Raw genomic sequence first — 20,445 nt, forward strand, 5'->3', positions numbered from 1 at the left:
ATTTTAAGCTAATTTAATTCATTTTTGGAAACATATAATGTAAATATGATCACTTTGCAGCAGTTTTTATCACCTGAAAAATACTAAAGCACATATATGATGGCTGAGGTCTCATGCCAGTGTTTCAGGTTGAAAATTGCTTAAAATACAGTTCAAGTAAACTGCTGATGTGGAACTATGCTCGCACTGTCGTACAAGTGTATGTACGTGCAAGTGTCTATGTGCTGTGCGTGTGTATGTCTCTTTTGATAAGAGGATATTGCAGATGGACGGCTGGAATATAGCCAGGGGTAAAGTCACCATCATCACTGCGATAGTCACATCAGTGAGCCCGGGGCTAGGAAGCATATTGCATGTGTCGTACTGAAAGGGCTTCATTGTTCTGCTTAGAATGTCTGTGTGTATCAGTAAGCTGGAAGATGTATTTCAGGTTCCTGGTTTACGGCTGGGTGGATGAGTGGTGCATGTGTGCTGCATACATAGACATAGAGTGCAAAGCAGTGCAAAGCAGTGCATGGTGGCCACCCAGCAAGGCAATTAGTGGGGCTTCCGTATGTGAAACAGTCTGCATCCCTCAAGAATGCTCTGCAGATAGTTTTGTGCTATGCACCGCCTGCAGAGGTTGGACAATGAATGTGTAAACTGATATTTAGATGTTGTGGCTTGATAGAAATTGTAATTGTTTGATTGGAGAAGGTTATTAAGTTATTCTGGTTGTTCCATTACAAGGTAGGTTTTCTTAACTGAAATTAAGATAAATCAATGCAATAAAAAATTAATATTATAACGTAGTTTAACTTCAATTTTATTTTCTCAAACTATTCAGCAAAAATACTAATTAGGAGCTTCAGGTGAGGTTGGGGATGCTAACAATCTTAGTTTTAAAATATTTTTGTTATTGTTCTATATTTATATATTTTACATGAGAAGAATATACATTATTATGGAGACTTGCTTTTGGGTAAAGCAGGACAGGTCCTGTCTGAAGGTACCAGCAGAGCTGCTCAGACACCGTTTGGTGGGTGATACTCTGATGGAGCTCCTTGGTGATATGAAGTGTGAAAAGTCAGTCATGCAAGTGTGAAAATGGATGTAAGTGTGAATTGCTGTAAGTCAAAAAACTGCTTGTATAACAACCCTCTTAATGTTTCCACAAGTATGGCCTGTGTACTTATTTAAGATTGTCATGAATGTCTAAAATGAAAATGCTCCAGAAAGCCAGTTTATTTAATACAGCTTGTTATTGTTGATTTGCATGGTATTTCATTTGTCCGGCATAATTTCTATTGCATTCTTGCAACAGATGACAAAACTCCATTTAAAATAATTGACATAAATGGAAAGTACATGCAGGTACAATAGCAGGTACAATAGCAGGTACAATAGCAGGTACAATAGCAGGTACAATAGCAGTTCCCTTCTGTGGATTTGTACCTGCAATGTTTTCTCAGTCTTTGTCAGATTCTAGTTCTGAAACCAGTTACATTTACCATTTATCAGCGATATTAGATATTTTCCATGACTTGAAAGGATTGCTGTCAGCCTTAATATTGATAAATGTTCCATTTGAACTACATGTGTCTGTATTCAAGTCCATTCACTCAAAGGAAATTTAAAACCTACAGAGTCAATGATGTCATTGCTACTTGTGTGTTTATCATTGCTTGGATCCAGTCCCTTTAAAGAATTTTTCAGCTCTGAAGCAAGATAGCAGAAAATATTCTTAGTACTGCTGGTTCAAAGCAGCCAAAGCTGGCTTTCATGTAGGGCTGCAACAACTAATCGATTTAATCGATTAAAATCGATTATTAAAATAGTTGCCAACTAATTTAATAATCGATTAGTTGGGTCTACGTTATTATACACCTAAGTACAGTGGCTACCTCCTAATTTGGGAGCAGTAAGCTAACCAAAGCCGCGGTGGCAGTAAAGTACCATTAAGCTGGATGCCAACCGCCATAAAAGAAAAAGGTGACGAGAACCAATGGCGTGCCTTGAGTAGCTTACGTGATGAATTCTGGGAGAACTGGAAAAAAAACGTTTAAAAAATGGCGGAGGCGGACGCAACAGAGTCTTGTTTTAATTCTGCCAGAATTTGACGATAATTAGCTGAAATTAGGTCGGAGAGACACTGATGTATTATGTGACGTTGTGGAGTTTTTGGATTATTTTATGCAATTATTCAGTTTACATAACGCAAATCCTTCATTCAGTGGTGTAGTGGAGGGTAAATGCACATAAACGCCATTTACGCACCTTTTAAATTTACAAAACAGCGTTTACTCACCTTTTTTGAGATCACTAATGTCAAGGATATAAATATAGTTACCCACCGTTTTTACTGCTGTACATACAGTTTACCTACCTGAAATTTCTTGTTACCACTACACCACTGCTTCATTTCTGCATGATAGAAATTTATAGTAATATCAAATGTTGTAGTAAGACCAGTTTTTGAAGGTCTCGATCTTGTCTTTGAATCAGCCGTATTTGTACTCGTTCTTGTCATGGACTCGGGATTTTATTTCAATGAGTCGTTTACTGTCGGATTAGATAACTAATAACTTCAAGTGCAACATGCAATGGCGTTACTGCCGGCCGCGTTACCCGCCCCGTCCCTTCACACACAAACTTGTGTTTAAATGAACGCAGGGGAAGTCGTGGTTGTCAACACAATCAGCTATTATGTGGCTACAAATGTGGCTACAAATGTGGCTACATATACTACAACGTGTTTACCCTACCATTCTATTAGGGGGGCGCCCCAAGTTAGTTTTATTTAATTTTATTTTACATATAGCGCAAGATCACAACAGAAGTAATTTAAGGCTACCTTTCCTATAGAACAGATTTATATCTTGTCCTTTTATTAAACAAATTCAATAGCCTTATGTTTTTTATCTTATGTACAGCATCACTGTATTATGCTGAAACAACCGGACACGTTTTAAACCGAAATTTGCCGCCTGCAGTTAATGGGTTTTTCGTCACCAATCGTCTTATTTGCGTCGCTCAATCACTAAAGTCTATGGCGTTTCACGAGAGTGCAAGTCGGCGCATTTTTAGCGTAAAATGCGGAAAAGGCTTTTTCTCCTCAATAAATGTTTACTTTGTTTGTCCGTAATAAATGCAGACACACTCGATTGCGTGCTCTCTCCCCCTGTCACATATGTGTATCAACATTAAATAACATTAGACAATTATTTAATAACATTCTTAGTAGCAGCAGCGGTAGTCTGTGCTTTTACATTAAAAAACTGAATACATTATCTAAAGCACCATGCTGGTTGCACTTCATAAAACAAGATTTTGTGTATTTCATTACATTGATTCAGCTGCTACAAATTTATATATACAGGTATATATACTCTTAATGTAGCATACATTTGTTTTTTATGTGAGTTGCTGGAAACAACCTTTGTACAAAGTCAGACTGGGTTATTAAAAATTGCTGGAAATCAAATTGGTTTTTGCCCCCCCTCACCCCCATTAATCGATTAATCGAAAAAGTAATCGACAGATTAATTGATTTTCAAAATAATCATTAGTTGCAGCCCTACTTCTCAGATTGCACCAGCGTAGAGTGATTATCATTTTTTTTGTCCTTGTAAGGCACACTGGTATATTTTTTCATCCTGCCCTAACTCTATTAAAAGAGAGCCAGTTTGGCATGAGGTTTTGTGTGTATCATTGTGTAAAAAGATAAATTGGTTAATCTGACCTTGTCTGGTGTCCGTCCATCCATCCATCCATCCACCCACCCCAGGGCCCTTCAAGCTGTTTGTCCTGGTCAGGGTGGGGTTTGACCTTGTGTGACTGATGTAATTTGGTTTGTTTATTTGCCAGAATAGGCCAGTAATTACTGGATCTCCTCAGCGACTGAACTTCACATAGGACTTTTTCAAACTTCTGTCGCCAAGATTATCAGCTTCCATTTTAAGAAAAAACTTTGATTTTGCTAAGGTGTCTTTTATCCGGAGTGACCTTCTGACACAGAATAGCCTTTGGTGAACATTTCTCATTTAAATACTGTAAACTGACATGTTAATGTTTCTGACATTAGTTTTGTAATATCTCAGGCTGAGCATTTTAAGTATAGCGACGGGGTTTATTGGTGAATCATAATGTGTAGTTTGGCTTAATCTAAGAAAGTGAGTGTCAGGTTTCCTTTTGTGACCAATGTCTCACAACCTCTCCTTCTGTAAACCTGTAAACTAAATAAACAAGGTAAGCTTGGCTATTTTAATGTTTAATATTGCGGCGTTTTTGTACACATCATGGTGTTTGTCTGCTCCTGCAGCCACTTAACCACTGGATTAAAGTCGCTTCGCAGAAGCCATCAGCACTCAGGTGTTCGCTGGCATTCCCTTCAGCTCAGGCCTGTAATCAGCACCATCGTCAACCACTTCCCCTGATCGTCAGAAAGCACAAAGATGGGGCACTTTATGTCCAATGATCTCTTCCTACAAGCAGCATTGATCTGGCCTGCAGTCCTCCGGCAGCCAGCAGCCGTCAAAGGCAGTCAGAGGTGGGGGGGGGGGGGGGGTGGTTCATGGCGCATGCCTCCTGTAGTCGAGGATCTGGCCGGTTAAACTCCCATCTCCGCAGTGGTGTGGGAGGGAGGCCTCTCCCCTCTTCCCCTGTCTCTGCTTGTTGAGTAAACATACCCCGCCTCGGGAGAAATGAGGACAAACTTGTGTGTACCTTCAGGGAGGACTTGGGAGGCCATGCAGATCAGGGGCGGAGCGTGGCTCAGCGGATGCAGGATGCAGTGCTCGTGATCAGGAGGGCGCCAGTGTGAGGAGGGCGCCAGTGTCAGGGGGGCGCCAGTGTGAGGAGGGCACCAGTGTTAGGGGGGCGCCAGTGTCAGGGGGGCGCCAGTGTCAGGGGGGCGCCAGTGTGAGGAGGGCGCCAGTGTTAGGGGGGCGCCAGTGTGAGGAGGGCACCAGTGTTAGGGGGGTGCCAGTGTGAGGGGGGCGCCAGTGTCAGGGGGGCGCCAGTGTGAGGAGGGCGCCAGTGTCAGGGGGGCGCCAGTGTGAGGAGGGCACCAGTGTGAGGAGGGCGCCAGTGTCAGGGGGGCGCCAGTGTGAGGAGGGCGCCAGTGTGAGGAGGGCACCAGTGTCAGGGGGGCGCCAGTGTGAGGAGGGCGCCAGTGTGAGGAGGGCGCCAGTGTGAGGAGGGCGCCAGTGTCAGGGGGGCGCCAGTGTGAGGAGGGCGCCAGTGTGAGGAGGGCGCCAGTGTCAGGGGGGCGCCAGTGTGAGGAGGGCGCCAGTGTGAGGAGGGCACCAGTGTCAGGGGGGCGCCAGTGTGAGGAGGGCGCCAGTGTGAGGAGGGCGCCAGTGTGAGGAGGGTGCCAGTGTCAATCTTATAGTTGGCAGGGTGAGTTTACAGTTGGGTCTTTGAGCAAGACCCTCAACCCCAGCTGCTCCAGGGACTGGCTGACCAAGCCTTGGATGAAAGATAAGTGTAAACATTTCACTTCACAGCGGCCAGATGTGTGGCCGTGTCACACACAGTGTGGGCCCGGCCTATAGGCGCGCCATTTCTGCACCTAGGGCACCAGAACAGCCAGGACCAGCTCTGGTCACATGTTATGGTGCCTTGAAGCCACACGGCTGTCATCGAATATTCCTGACCTGTGCTGTGATTCCTGTGATTCCATTAAAGCACTTACTGTAAATGTGGACCGACAGGCCGGATACACAACATGTGCTGAGCGCTTGATTACGTACAAGTAAAGGTCAAGGTAGAAGCTGTACAACATATTAGATTAGTACACACCAATAAAATAGATCAGTGTGAATATCTAAACTCCCACATCACAGTATCATTTCAGATGCCTGGAAAACTGGAAAATATTGCATTAGGACATAATGTATATCAATGAAAAAAACTTTAAATATTTGTCTTTTCGATTCATAGGGCATCAGTAGCTGCTAAACTCGAGACAGCTATGTAGCAGAAAATGAATCATGTTGTTTCCACGTACATTTAGCAGCATAAATGAGTCAGACGTGTCCTCCTGTCCCCCGTCCATTCGGGGGGGGCTGTCCCTGTCTGCCGGATGGGCGTGTCACCGCATTGGTGTGTGTCAGCTGGAACTTTCTTATCGTAGCTTTATGAAGGCGGATATGAACTGTGCTGACTTTGCACGCAATCTGAAGTTTCAGTAAATTTACGCCAATCCTCAGATGGAGCAGCTTCGACACCATCATGCTCCGGACCGGGCTGCTGGTTTTTCTCCACACTCGTAAACAGGCCTGCCAGCACTTTGCCGCCTGGCCTAGTGTGCGTGCGAATGTACCATTTTCCACATCTCTACTCCTCCTTTCTTCCGTCCCACAAAGGGTTGACCTAGATATGTGCATGTGCTGCTACAGTTCTGTGTGTTACAGCCAGACACATGGCAGTAGGGATGTTTGTTTACCGTAAAATTAACTATTCCTTTTCTTTAATTTTCATCATTATTGAGGGCCTCTTTATTTAAGCAATGTTAGATGTCCACATTCTATATTTCTAATGCAATTATTTGTGTCACATAATGTGATTGTAAAATTTGAGTAGTTCCGTTTACCCTGTCTGTGGTTGAAATCATCAAATGAGCATAAAAGTCTTGATCTCTTGAATGTGTCCTGTGATGTGAGATGCCAGTTTGACCAGGCTGTGATGTGAAATGCCAGTTTGACCAGGCTGTGATGTGAGATGCCAGTTTGACCAGGCTGTGACGTGAAATGCCAGTTTGACCAGGCTGTGATGTGAGATGCCAGTTTGACCAGGCTGTGACGTGAGATGCCAGTTTGACCAGGCTGTGACGTGAGATGCCAGTTTGACCAGGCTGTGACGTGAGATGCCAGTTTGACCAGGCTGTGATGTGAGATGCCAGTTTGACCAGGCTGTGATGTGAGATGCCAGTTTGACCAGGCTGTGACGTGAGATGCAAGTTTGACCAGGCTGTGATGTGAGATGCCAGTTTGACCAGGCTGTGATGTGAAATGCCAGTTTGACCAGGCTGTGATGTGAAATGCCAGTTTGACCAGGCTGTGATGTGAAATGCCAGTTTGACCAGGCTGTGATGTGAGATGTTGTAACGTTATTGCTGCATTTCATGCGCTGGTCTGTCCAGTGTGCAGCACCACAGCAGCTCGGCGTTCATGTTAACAGCTTCATTCTCTCCACACACCCATCCCTGATAATTGTTCCCCTGCTTTGGTGGCTTTGCTGCCACTGTGGGGTAGCTATTGTTCCCCCTTTTTAATTTTGCGGATAGTTTCTGATAATTCATCAGCGTGTGACAACATTAATTTGATTGCAGTCGCACAAATGAATAGCAGTTATTGTTCAGGTTTCACTTTGGTTAGCCATCGAATATTTTGAAGCTGCTTGTGTAAACACGGCTGGACAAAATTTGGTTCCTTTTTCTATAACAAGAAAAACAGCTTGGACAGAATTTTATGTAATTATGCAAATAGTGTAATTATTAATTATAAAATTATGCCATTTTTGTCTAATAACCTACAATTAAGTGAGCTTAGTTGTTATCCTCTTTTCCACTTCAGTGTAAAGCGTGTTACCTTTAAGTAAGATATTAGTACTGGCGGTGATTTTGATGAGATGTTTATTCATATTCGAGCTGGTTATTAACTTGGTGGTGCTGACTTGTGGATGCAGAGGATCAGCAGCAGCTGGGTCAGCGTGACGCTTTCCTGGGACCCTACGGCAGGAAGCTCAGTGCCACCGCATAACTGTAGGCTTCCCTGCCCACTAGACATTGGCACAGGCGGCACCCAAAGGGGTCCAGCAGAAGCACACAGTGAGAGAGAGCGAGAGAGAGAGAGAGGGAGAGATAGAGGGAGAGAGAGAGAGGCAGCAGTGCCAGGCTCGCCTGCAAGAAAGGATTCTCTATCCACGGACAGGTCCGTAGCCCAGCTGCCGAGGAAGAGGAGCGGATATGGGATGAGGGGGGTGTGCGGGTGTCTGTGTTTGGCCTGCTGGGAAGGGTGGGGGGGGGAGAAGAGGCTATTGGCAGGAAATGATAATGAGGGTTAGTGTTGGGAGGGATGGGGAGGGCGGGCCTGGCTTTGGGAATGTCTGTGCTTTTCATGCATGTGGGTTGAGAATAATGAACGCAGCCTTTTCGCATTGTTTTTTTCCTGTGTACATGGGAGTGGATGTGAACAGAATGCGAGAGGCCCTGCATCCTCAGCAGGCATTTGTGACGAATTCTGGGTGGGAAGAGATGTTTGCGCGCCGAGCATGCAGCACGACGGCATGCGGAGTAGGCCGCCGCATTGTAGTGCATTGTGCATGCAGTTACCTTCTGGAAAGCAAACGCAATGGGGATTGCAGGCAGAAGTGGGATGTGTATGTTGATGTGCAGTTTCCTAACGCGGTCTGTTATGGTAGATATGTAGACGTTATAATTATCCCACAGGGACACCGTTTATGAATGTCAGGCTCGAGCTTGAAATCCTCGGTGGGTGGGAGACCTCCAGGCATCACGGAACTCAGTCTCACACATGTATGTTGGTTGACGCCCATGAAACTTCATATGAATGTTGTCGCCATAAAGAACATACTAAGTATGCAGGCCAGATTCCTTTTTTGTCGTTTGTGAATGTAATGCATGTGTTAACATGGTTCGTATATTTAGAATTTCCCACCGAAGCCTTTTCTCCTCCTGCATGGTGCTCCAGCAGGACATGTGTGGTTTAGGTCCTTACATGAAGTGGCCGTGGTAGATCTGGCAAACGCCTGTCTGTGCAAACCTCATGGCGGATTAAGGCACGATCCGTGTTGGCTGGAGAGGGAGGCGTTCCCGAAATGTGAGCTCAAACCATGCGCTTAGCGTAATACAAACCTTTCCTGCAGTCCTTTGTCATGTCTGCATGTGTGGGACAATAGGGTCTTTGAGCAGGACAGAGAGCCGGTCTGCAGGCGTCCCCTTTGCCGGAAGCTGTCACCGCCATTGCCGATAAGTGACTGTCTCACGGTGCCCACCTGTCGAATTGGCTCTGTTGGTTGTTTAGCCAGCCGCTGTTAGGTCTCCGAGACACAAATGTCAACAGCCTCTATAAATGGGTTAAATAGTTCACAGAAATGCTGTGGATAATCTCCTCTCAGAAGAGCCGATGTGGATTAATGGGGGCGGGGCGGGGGGGGGGGGTGCCTTTGACAGCCCCAGGTAGAAGGTCCATTTTCTGCTTCTGCATGGCTGCATTAATGCTGCAGTGAGCTTTTTGGGGTTTGTAGGATTATCGAAGTCAGAAAGAACTTGGTTATTTCCCATAATAATGGTGACTTTTGCAATTTCACTGTGAACAGAAATTCTGAATTAGGTTTGGTGAAATCCCCAATATAGTAATTTACTATGTAATAATTATTAAAGGAGAGCTTGAAGGGAAAAGGTAGTCAGTTCTTGAAAATTACAACGCTGATTTTGCAGTTGAAATGCTCTTTATAATCAGGCATTATTTACTCTGTTGTGTTGGTATATGTGTATAAAAAATCTGATTGTTATTTTACCCTTTAAGACAATGATGGAGTAGCCTAATGAATAGTTATACATAAACTACTTAGCAAGCGATCAGTGTTAATGTTATTAATAAAGAACCACAGTGGGATGTTATAATAAGCACTGGCTGTGCTATGAAAGACCTGAAAGAATGTGCCGTACCACACTCACTCACACACAAACAGCTACAGGTCAGAGAGTCTTATATACACTCACTCACACACACGGCTACAGGTCAGAGAGTCTTATATATACTCACTCACACACAAACAGCTACAGGTCAGAGAGTCTTATATACACTCACTCACACACACAGCTACAGGTCAGAGAGTCTTATATACACTCACTCACACACACAGCTACAGGGCAGAGAGTCTTATATACACTCACTCACACACAGACAGCTACAGGTCAGAGAGTCTTATATACACTCACTCACACACACAGCTACAGGGCAGAGAGTCTTATATACACTCACTCACACACAGACAGCTACAGGTCAGAGAGTCTTATATACACTCACTCACACACACAGCTACAGGGCAGAGAGTCTTATATACACTCACTCACACACACACAGCTACAGGGCAGAGAGTCTTATATACACTCACTCACACACAGACAGCTACAGGTCAGAGAGTCTTATATACACTCACTCACACACACAGCTACAGGGCAGAGAGTCTTATATACACTCACTCACACACACAGCTACAGGTCAGAGAGTCTTATATACGCCCACTCACGCACACACAGCTACAGGGCAGAGAGTCTTATATACACACACATATACACATACAGCCACAGGTCAGAGAGTCTTATACACACACACACAGCGACAGGTCAGAGAGTCTTATATACACACACATACACACATACACACATACAGCCACAGGTCAGAGAGTCTTATATATATATACACACACACACAGCGACAGGTCAGAGAGTCTTATACACACACACACAGCTACAGGCCAGAGAGTCTTATACACACACACACAGCTACAGGCCAGAGAGTCTTATATACACACACATATACACACACACAGCCACAGGTCAAAGAGTCTTATATACACACACACACATATACACATACAGCCACAGGTCAGAGAGTCTTATATACACACACATATACACACACACAGCCACAGGTCAAAGAGTCTTATATACACACACACATATACACATACAGCCACAGGTCAGAGAGTCTTATATACACACACATATACACACACACAGCCACAGGTCAAAGAGTCTTATATACACACACACATACACACATACAGCCACAGGTCAGAGAGTCTTATATACACTCACACACACAGCTACAGGTCAGAGAGTGTTATACACACACACATACAGCCACAGGTCAGAGAGTCTTATACAGACACACAGCCACAGGTCAGAGAGTCTTCTGCGAGGTTGTCATTGAAATAAGTAGTATCACTTGCTATTTCAGACGCTCCTCTACTTACGAATGAGATACATTCCAAACGGCTGTTCGTAACTTGAAATGTTCGTTATTCGTTATTCAACATCATTTTAACGGTATATGCAACTACTAAGAACTAGGATGCTGGGAGTACGCAGGCTACGCTGCTGCGTGGCGGGAGTAGCGGGCAGAAGTCGTACTAGGTGGAATTGGCACGTAGAAAAAAAAATTGATGTTGTGGTCAGGAAACGGTTTGTGTGTCTGAAAGTTTGTAAGTTGAAAGTTCGTAAGTAGAGGAGCATCTGTACTTGATAACACATTATTTTACTTGCTTGGTTTATGTCTCATTTTACTGATGTCAGCTACTGTTCCACTGAAAGTCTTTGCCATATTGGCTCTGTTCATTGCTCAGGATAATGAGATTAGCGTAATGTTTTTGGCTTGTCAGTTGATCAGGATAATATGCGCAGGAAACTTGGAGCGTGATGCCTGTAAGCGAAGAGCCTATAGGCTCTACTTCCAGTACGGAGGGTGAACCACGCGGGAGAGAGACACTGCCCAAGCCACTGCACTGCAACGGGTTGGAATGGGGGCTCCAGACACTGCCCAAGCCACTGCACTGCAACGGGTTGGAATGGGGGCTCCAGACACCGCCCAAGCCACTGCACTGCAACGGGTTGGAATGGGGGCTCCAGACACTGCCCAAGCCACTGCACTGCAACGGGTTGGAATGGGGGCTCCAGACACTGCCCAAGCCACTGCACTGCAACAGGTTGGAATGGGGGCTCCATTTCACTCTCTCTCCCTGTCTTCCTCTCCTTCTGTCTCTCAGACAAGCTGTTTGGAAAGCGGCTCCTACAGGCGGGACGCTACATCATGTCTCACAAGTCTTGGATGAAGACAGTGCCCACAGAAAACTGTGACGTCCTCATGACTTTTTCAGGTGTGTCAAACAGGAGGTGCCTCTGTGACTCTGACAGATTCTGACTTCTTACTGCCTTCTGTTGCTCCGTCTCTTCATCCACTCCTACCATCCCGTTCCAGGCCGAATCCTCTGTAGTGCTGATTTGTGTCACACTCCTTTCATTGATCTGTCTTGCCATCATTGGCCTCTGGCCTGTGTCAGCTGCCACCAGCTATGATGCTTTTGATATTTGTTCATTTATGCTTGAAATATCACTATAGTTTCACCTAAATGCTACTTGAATCATTGTCCTATTTATTGTGTGTATTTCATATTTTCAAACAAATTTATGATTATTTTAGTGCAAGTTCTGTAATTTTTGGTATATAAACATCCTTTCAGACAGAAGCCTTTTCTGTTGTGGTAAAGCTTGATTTTTAAAAATATTGTCACAGCCAGAAACATTGTTTTTATGCAGTATTAACTAAATGCTACTTTTGTATGTTCATCCCTTAGATTCCATAGATGACCATACGTTACTATGGTTACTGAATCACATCCGGTTGGGTATTCCAGAGCTCATCATCCAGATCCGGCATCACAAACAAACGCGAGTCTACGCTTTTTTTGTGACTGCAACCTACGAAAAGTGAGTCACATTGTTTGGACCTGCGATGGTGCAAGAGATGCTACAGTTAGAGGCTAGATGTAAATGCCCAACAGGCAGCGATTTAAATGCAACGTGAGAATTGCTTTTTTGTTTTTTTACTGCTTTATTAATATGAAGTCATTTTAATACTGACCTGCATAGATAGGCACATATGATAGATGGGTAAGATAAATAAAATGCTTTGGCGAGTGTCTGTTATTCATATGGGCAACATAGTAAGAGAGCATGCAGGAAACCACGGACAAAAAGCCGCACTTAATTATAGACTGTTGGGTTGGGGTTAGGGTGTAGAAACGTGTCTTATTTCGGCCTTGCTGTACAAGTTGTAGTAAAGTTTCTGTTAACCTATGAGGTCTGGTCTTAGGCACTCCAGGTGTGTGCTAGGAGAATCGCACTATAAACAGGGAAGTGACTCGTCAAAATATTTATATCTATGATTAAGATGTGGCATTTAAAACTCCTATAATATCAAAGATTGACTTGCATTATGATAAATTACAATCCTCATAAAAGGCCAAACCTCATTCAGAATATAAAACCATATACAACAATGTGATTAATGTCACTTAAATTGTTTGGTGTGTCGTAGGGTGAACAGAATATGCAAGTATAGTTATTTAAGCACAGGTTTTAAAAAATCTCTGAGGAGGATAAGAACCGGCTGATAATTTGCTGAACACTAATTAAGAATGATTATGTAAATGAACAGGCACAATTTGCTAATCTGGATTTCACCACTGCTGCTTGAGCCGTTCATTAAGGTTAGTTCAGCTGCACCTGCGACAGGCAGAAATCAGCTGACTTAGCACAATACTCCACAATCAGCAGGCTGGACTATGAAGTGTCGTACAACAGGAGGTCCTTCTCTGTGTGCTGAGGTGAAATGTGACACATTACATCCCTCTGAGGCAGCACAAGGAAGTAAAAACGAAACAAGGTCATTTTCTGATTGGCTAGTCGAAAACCGCAGCTACAACATAAGCTATAGATATTTTATTTGTTACGCCTGAAACATTTTTACTCAATTTGAATCAATATGCAGGAATAATTTCCAATTACAACTGAAAAATGTGAAATGCAATGTCCAGTTGCTGAAAGGGGCCGAAATTGTGTTATAGAAGGATGATACTGCAACTTTATTTTGTCATTAGAGTTCAAACAGGGATATAACTTTTTACCCAAAGAGATTTGTTTTAATCAGCAATGCCTCTTTGAATATGAGGAAACGTATCATAATACAGTTTGTAAGCAGAAATGCCTGCAGTGCAAAGCTATTACACACGCTGAACAGCGGCCATGACCTCAGACAAATTGCACTCAACTTTTTTAATTCAATAATCGCAATAATCCCTCCCCCATACAAAGCAATTCACGCAAGAAACTGTCGAAAATGCATTTTCCATTCAGGCTAATATAAAAAAAAATAAAAAATAACAGAGGCTTCACTTTTTCATTATGTCTCATATTAATTGTTTGTGCACCATTGAACGTATAGCCATGTTTTTTATTGGCCAAGGCTTTTGTTAAGTACAGCCCTGGCACCCCATTGGGTGGTTATGTGTATAGCAGTGACTTCATTGGCTGGCACAGCCCATGTGTTTTAGCTGGCCCTGGGTGCCGAGAGCTTGCTGAATCTGTGACCTTTACTGAAGCATGCTTCTGCTTACCAAAGTCCTGCACTTCCCCCCCCCCCCCCCCTGCTGATCATCTCCCCCTGGTGGGCTTCTGTTCAAGGTGAAATAGTAGGTTAATCCAAAGAAAGCAAAAGGCTTTTGGTATGAACCCTTGTCTCTACACAGCCTTTCTCATGCTCCGGATGGGGCCTTGCTCATTGAAAGAGGAGAGAGAGAGAGAGAGAGAGAGAGAGTGAGAGAACAAAACGCTGTCCATCGAAAATGAATTACTGACCGTGGCACAAACAGTCATTGAACAGTCACTGGGAAATGGGAAAGAGCAATTAGCAAACCAGAGGCAATGCAGCAGAAGTGAAATAAAATGAAAAAGGTTTTTGTTTACTTTAGCACCTAGCTGGAAAGTCGTGAGTGTGGGGTGACCTGGAAGATGAATGGAGGCTGCTGATTGGGCAGTATTTGTTTTGTTTTCTTGTTTTTTTTGTGGTAGTGTACATGCTTTCAGTTTCAGTGCATCCTCACTGCATGTCTTTGCTGGGAGTGTTTGACTTTGCCTGCAACCAGAAGGTCCCTGCTTCAGATCCCATGGTCAGCAGTGTCACCTCACTGCTGGGCTGTGGTATAAAGCCCAGTCACTCCAGGGAACGGCTGACCCTGCATTCTCAACTGCATTTGATATGAGCATCTGCTAAGTAAATGTAAATGAGTAACAACTACAGAGAAGCTATTATTTGTAGTGCATTTTAACCATGTGTGCTGAAGTAGGTTGTGCAGCTGCACTCTCAGGCTTATATCAATGTGTCCGTTGGGCATGATTGTTGCTTTATAGTGAAATTAATTTGCTGAAAAGAGAGAAAGACAAGACTGGACAAATGGCTCAGTGCACAAGCACTGCATTGCAGCTGCAGAAGGTAATTCTGTATAGTTGTGTCATTCTAGTTGATTTTTTTTAATTTATGGGGGTTAGAAATGGTCAGGCAAAAACATTCAGCTTCAAAAATTTGTCCATGTTCACAACAAGACACTGAAGCTATTAACCTATGCAGTGTTACAGTCTGATACGGAACTATTATGATGCAGAATCTGGAGCTGAATTTTTTGGGTCATTCAGGCCAATTTACATGTTTATTGTGTTCTGGTTTGTTTATTGTGTTCTGGTTTGTTTATTGTGTTTTGGTTTGTTTATTGTGTTATGGTTTGTGTGTGGAAAATGTACAGAGATATTGCTGGCACTTTCTGCATTTTCTAAGGATTTCAGAGTCAAGCCACTTAGGCATGTGTAAATAGAAAATATTTGGCTGTGTTGGTTCCAGCATGGTGGCTGACATGATTGTCTCACACCTTTGGAACCAGGGTTCGAGTCTCCCCCCTGGTGCTACATGTGTGGTGTTTGTATGTTCTCCCTGTGTCGTCATTTGGTTCAGTTACCTTCAGGTACTCCAGTGTCCCCCCACAGTCCCAAAACTGAGGTGAATCGGAGTTTCCAAATTGTTTGTAGGAGTGAATGGTGTGTGTGAGTGTGCCCTGTGATACGTTGACACCCCGTCCTGGGTTATTCCCTGCCCTGCGATGGGTTGGTACCCCGTCCTGGGTTATTCCCTGCCCTGTGATGGGTTGGTACCCCGTCCTGGGTTATTCCCTGCCCTGTGATACGTTGACACCCCGTCCTGGGTTATTCCCTGCCCTGCGATGGGTTGGTACCCCGTCCTGGGTTATTCCCTGCCCTGCGATGGGTTGGTACCCCGTCCTGGGTTATTCCCTGCCCTGCGATGGGTTGGTACCCCGTCCTGGGTTATTCCCTGCCCTGTGATGGGTTGGTACCCCGTCCTGGGTTATTCCCTGCCCTGTGATACGTTGACACCCCGTCCTGGGTTATTCCCTGCCCTGCGATGGGTTGGTACCCCGTCCTGGGTTATTCCCTGCCCTGCGATGGGTTGGTACCCCGTCCTGGGTTATTTCCTGCCCTGCGATGGGTTGGTACCCCGTCCTGGGTTATTCCCTGCCCTGCGATGGGTTGGTACCCCGTCCTGGGTTATTCCCTGCCCTGCGATGGGTTGGTACCCCGTCCTGGGTTATTCCCTGCCCTGCGATGGGTTGGTACCCCGTCCTGGGTTATTTCCTGCCCTGCGATGGGTTGGTACCCCGTCCTGGGTTATTCCCTGCCCTGCGATGGGTTGGTACCCCGTCCTGGGTTATTTCCTGCCCTGCGATGGGTTGGCACCCCGTCCTGGGTTATTCCCTGCCCTGCGATGGGTTGGTACCCCGTCCTGGGTTATTTCCTGCCCTGCGATGGGTTGGTACCCCGTCCTGGGTTATTCCCTGCCCTGCGATGGGTTGGTACCCCGTCCTGGGTTATTTCCTGCCCTGCGATGGGTTGGCACCCCGTCCTGGGTTATTCCCTGCCTTGTACCTTTTTTTAACTGCAGAAGGTTAAAAATGTGCAGAAATGTGTACTGCAGTGTACTGTAATGTGATTTGAACATATCGGGAGGATGTTCTTAAAAGCTCACTGAGCATGATGAATCACTGCTATAACAGGGAAGGATCCCTTCACATTTAGATAGCAAGACACATTTAGATGGCAGGTTCCTGCTGACTGAACTGTTTTCTGGGTCTTTTAAATGTTGACACATTCTGTAATGTACCTTCTCCCCATAACTATTCGGCCATGTAGCTGGAGAAATAATATTTGAAACACACACAAATACATACATACGCGTTACCAGATTGTGCTGTGTGCAGCATCAATATTGCAGAAAAGTATATGAAATATTATGGAATATTCTGGCAAATGCACATGTAGGAGAATCATCCACTACAGGGACGGAGGTTTTTTTTCTGTTCCGTAATAGATAGATTGAGCTGGTGTCAGACAGATGGAAATGTCCCTCACACAGAATGCATTAAAGAACACTTTAAGTGGGACTGCATTAATCACCAGACTGGCCAGGGGAGGCTCATTATAATTTATAATACAGCATGTGACGTGTGAAGTACTTTTCCAAATGACATGCATGGAACAGTGGTCTGTTTCACGAAACAGTATTTCTTGCTTAGCCAGATTAATTGTCAGATTTAAGGTAGTCTGGGCTAAATGTAAGTGAACAAGGATAAAGACTATTTAGCCCAGACTTCCTTAAATCCAACAACTTATCCAGCTGAGCAAGTAACCTGGCTTTGTGTAACAGGTCCCATTTGTCATTCCCATGAATGAGCGAGAGCGAGGAGGTTGGATGTTTTTGACCTAAATGGTGCTCTTCCTGACCGTAAAAAAAAAATCCTGATTGCTGTGTAGCCTTGCTGACTTGAGAGCTGGCAAACTGACCTGTAGTGGGGTGCTGTGGATGTGCTGGGTGACCGTGGGCTGGCCGGCTGTGCCTGCAACTCGAAGGTCGCTGATTTGAATCCCAGGGTCGGCAGAGTAATTTCACCTTTGGGTCCTTGATCAAGGCCCTTAACCCCCAGCTGCCACTAGGAGTGTCTGACACTGGCCTCACAAAGATGTGCCGAGCTTTGGATAAAAGCAGCTGCTACAAAAATATGAATGCTGTTCATTAGTGTTTAGCAGCACTGTGTTTTGTTGCATGTCTGCTTTTTTTCTCATCACTTTGATCTCTTCTTTTTGGGACTTTTATGTGAATATTTCTGTAATTTTAATGCTGGTTTATGTTACTGCTGCCGTACCTAACTGAGCTGGCGTCTGAGTCACTCATGAGTCAGACAGCTGGGATGCCTGAGGCTGGGTAATGGGTGTCCCTGATGGAAAGTGCTCTGTGCTCTGAAGCCGGGCTGTCTGAGGCAAGGCGGCACCCGGGCGGAGAAGCGGTGCTGTTTGAGGCGAGCCGGCACCTGGGCGGAGAAGCAGGGCCGTTTGAGGCGAGGCGGCACCCGGGTGGAGAAGCGGGGCTATTTGAGGTGGGCCGGAACCCGGGCGGAGAAGTGGGGCCGTTTGAGGCGAGCGGCACCCGGGCGGACAAGCGGGGTCGTCGGAGGCCAGCCGGAACCCGGGCGGAGAAGTGGGGCCGTTTGAGGCAAGGCGGCACCCGGGCGGAGAAGCGGGGCTGTTTGAGGCGAGGCGGCACCTGGGTGGAGAAGCGGGGCTGTTTGAGGTGAGGCGGAACCTGGGCAGAGAAGCCCTGTTGTCCGAGGCGAGGCAGCACCTGGGCGGAGAAGCTGGGCCGTCTGAGGCGAGGCGGAACCCGGGCAGAGAAGCTGGGTCGTCTGAGGCGAGGCAGCACCCGGGCAGAGAAGCTGGGTCGTCTGAGGCAAGGCGGAACCCGGGCGGAGAAGCCCTGCTGTCCGAGGCGAGGCAGCACCTGGGCGGAGAAGCTGGGCCGTCTGAGGCGAGGCGGAACCCAGGCAGAGAAGCTGGGTCGTCTGAGGCGAGGCGGAACCCGGGCAGAGAAGCTGGGTCGTCTGAGGCGAGGCAGCACCCGGGCAGAGAAGGCCGGCTGTCCGAGGCGAGAAGCCTGGACACGCTGCAGTATGTTAGCGGGGGAGACTGAGAAAGAGTTCGTATTTCGGTGGGCTTGCAGGTCAGATTTACCAGACATGTGCCTCTGAGGTTTGTTTCCTGCTGTGCACTCGCACTGGGCGGGTTAGGGAGAGATTCTCGCACTGGGCGAGTTAGGGAGAGATACTCGCACTGGGCGGGTTAGGGAGAGATACTCGCACTGAGCGGGTTAGGGAGAGATCTCCCCTTTCGTGTCCTCCTAGGAGTGCCAGCAGGGAGTGGACATTTTCCAGTAATAAGATATTTTGCACAGCTGCCATCAGGGATGATGATTATGGGTGGGGGGAGTCATCCCCCATTGCTGGGAAGGTACAGCTGGTCCCCAAACCAGCCATTTAAAACAAATGCTGGTGTCTTAAACGTGGTACACAATGATATCTTATATACCCCAGTCAATAAGATAAGTGCTTTTTGCCTTAATTACTCTCAGTGTAATGAAAGAATTTATGCAGTTATAAATGAAGCGCTGTGGCTCATTGGGCAGCGTTATTGGCTCCCACTGCCCTGCTGGGGGGTGCAAATCGCCCTCTGCTCTCTCTCTGTATGTTTTCCCTAGTGCTGGACTGGTTTCCTCTATGTAATCTGGTTTCCGTGTGAAGACACACCCTTAGGCTCATTGATGCTTCTAAATTGCCCCTAGAGAATGTGTATATGCAGTGAAGCAGACCATCCAGTGTGCAGCCTGGGATAAGTTCCAGGAACTTCCACGACCCAGAACAGATGGATGGATGGGCAGACATAATATATTAAACAATTATAAAACTGTTCCAGTTTTATGGTAAAACAATACTCTGGATGTTCATGATAAGGGATCCTTAGAAATCTGGGCTGTTTCTCATGTAATTACAAAAAATGAAAAAGAAATTAGATGTTTTTCTTTCTGAAAAATTAAGAAACAGCGTAGCCTGAATTTGTACGCAACTTATACTGATGGACATATTTGGTTCTTGTTGGCATGGTCATGGGGTCTTGTGTTTCCTCCTCGTGTTGCACGGATCTCCTCTGGGGGATTCTGGGAATCTTCCTGAGGTCCAAAGATATGTGGAGGAGCTGCCTGGCGTCTCTGAACTACCCGCAGGTTGTGTGTGAGTGTGTGCCCCGTGACGGACCGGCATCCCATCCGGGGTGTCCCCGGCCCTGTGCCCCGTGACGGACCGGCATCCCGTCCGGGGAGTCCCCGGCCCTGTGCCCCGTGACGGACCAGCATCCCGGGGCACAGGTGTCCCCGGCCCTGTGCCCCGTGACGGACCGGCATCCCGTCCAGCGTGTTCCTTAACTGGTGCCTTTTTCAGATACACAAAAATAACCTGCATAAGTGCTTTGAAGGCAAATGAGTGGATATGTTTTTAGTAATCATTCAGTTGAGATTAGTTATCTTTTATATTCGGATAATCCATAATGTGCCCAGGAACGTGGATGACCAATGTCAACAACATTCCCATGAATACAATCAATCACTCTCTGTGTAATTAATTATTATTGCTGAAAAGCCAAAATGGCAGAGAGTATTACAGACACATCAGTCAAAGCAGGCTGATGGAAACGGGAGGGAAAAGGTTAGAATTCAGTCATTCCGTAGCTGAATTGTAACCTACATCTGTATTCTATAAATGTGTTTGACTGGCTTACTTTGTCATTTGACATTTCTTTTAATTAGTTTTAATAAATCATATGGCACAGGGAGATTCCGCTCGCTAATGTTTCCCCAGTTCTGGCAACCTAAAGAACACTTACCATCTAAACATTCTGGCTAGCTGTGTTTGTCAATAGCGACACATAGATGA

At 45.7% G+C, this 20,445-nt stretch overlaps 2 protein-coding genes across 2 annotated transcripts in view; both read left to right on the top strand.

Moving 5' to 3' along the window:
• Nucleotides 1–20,445, top strand: part of ano8b (anoctamin 8b) — a 38,477-nt gene that overhangs the window by 3,723 nt on the left and 14,309 nt on the right. The window contains exons 2-3 of the mRNA XM_072699837.1: nucleotides 11,776–11,886; nucleotides 12,364–12,496. Of these exons, the coding sequence (XP_072555938.1) occupies nucleotides 11,776–11,886; nucleotides 12,364–12,496 (244 nt within the window). The remainder of the gene's footprint in view (nucleotides 1–11,775; nucleotides 11,887–12,363; nucleotides 12,497–20,445) is intronic.
• Nucleotides 9,247–11,592, top strand: LOC140578504 (uncharacterized). The gene is made up of 2 exons (XM_072699838.1): nucleotides 9,247–10,449; nucleotides 10,485–11,592. The coding sequence occupies exons 1-2, from the start codon at nucleotides 9,663–9,665 to the stop codon at nucleotides 10,946–10,948; spliced, it is 1,251 nt and encodes a 416-aa protein (XP_072555939.1). The 5' UTR covers nucleotides 9,247–9,662; the 3' UTR covers nucleotides 10,949–11,592.

The sequence above is a fragment of the Paramormyrops kingsleyae genome, chromosome 15, assembly GCF_048594095.1.
Source record: "Paramormyrops kingsleyae isolate MSU_618 chromosome 15, PKINGS_0.4, whole genome shotgun sequence".
NCBI lineage: Eukaryota > Metazoa > Chordata > Actinopteri > Osteoglossiformes > Mormyridae > Paramormyrops > Paramormyrops kingsleyae.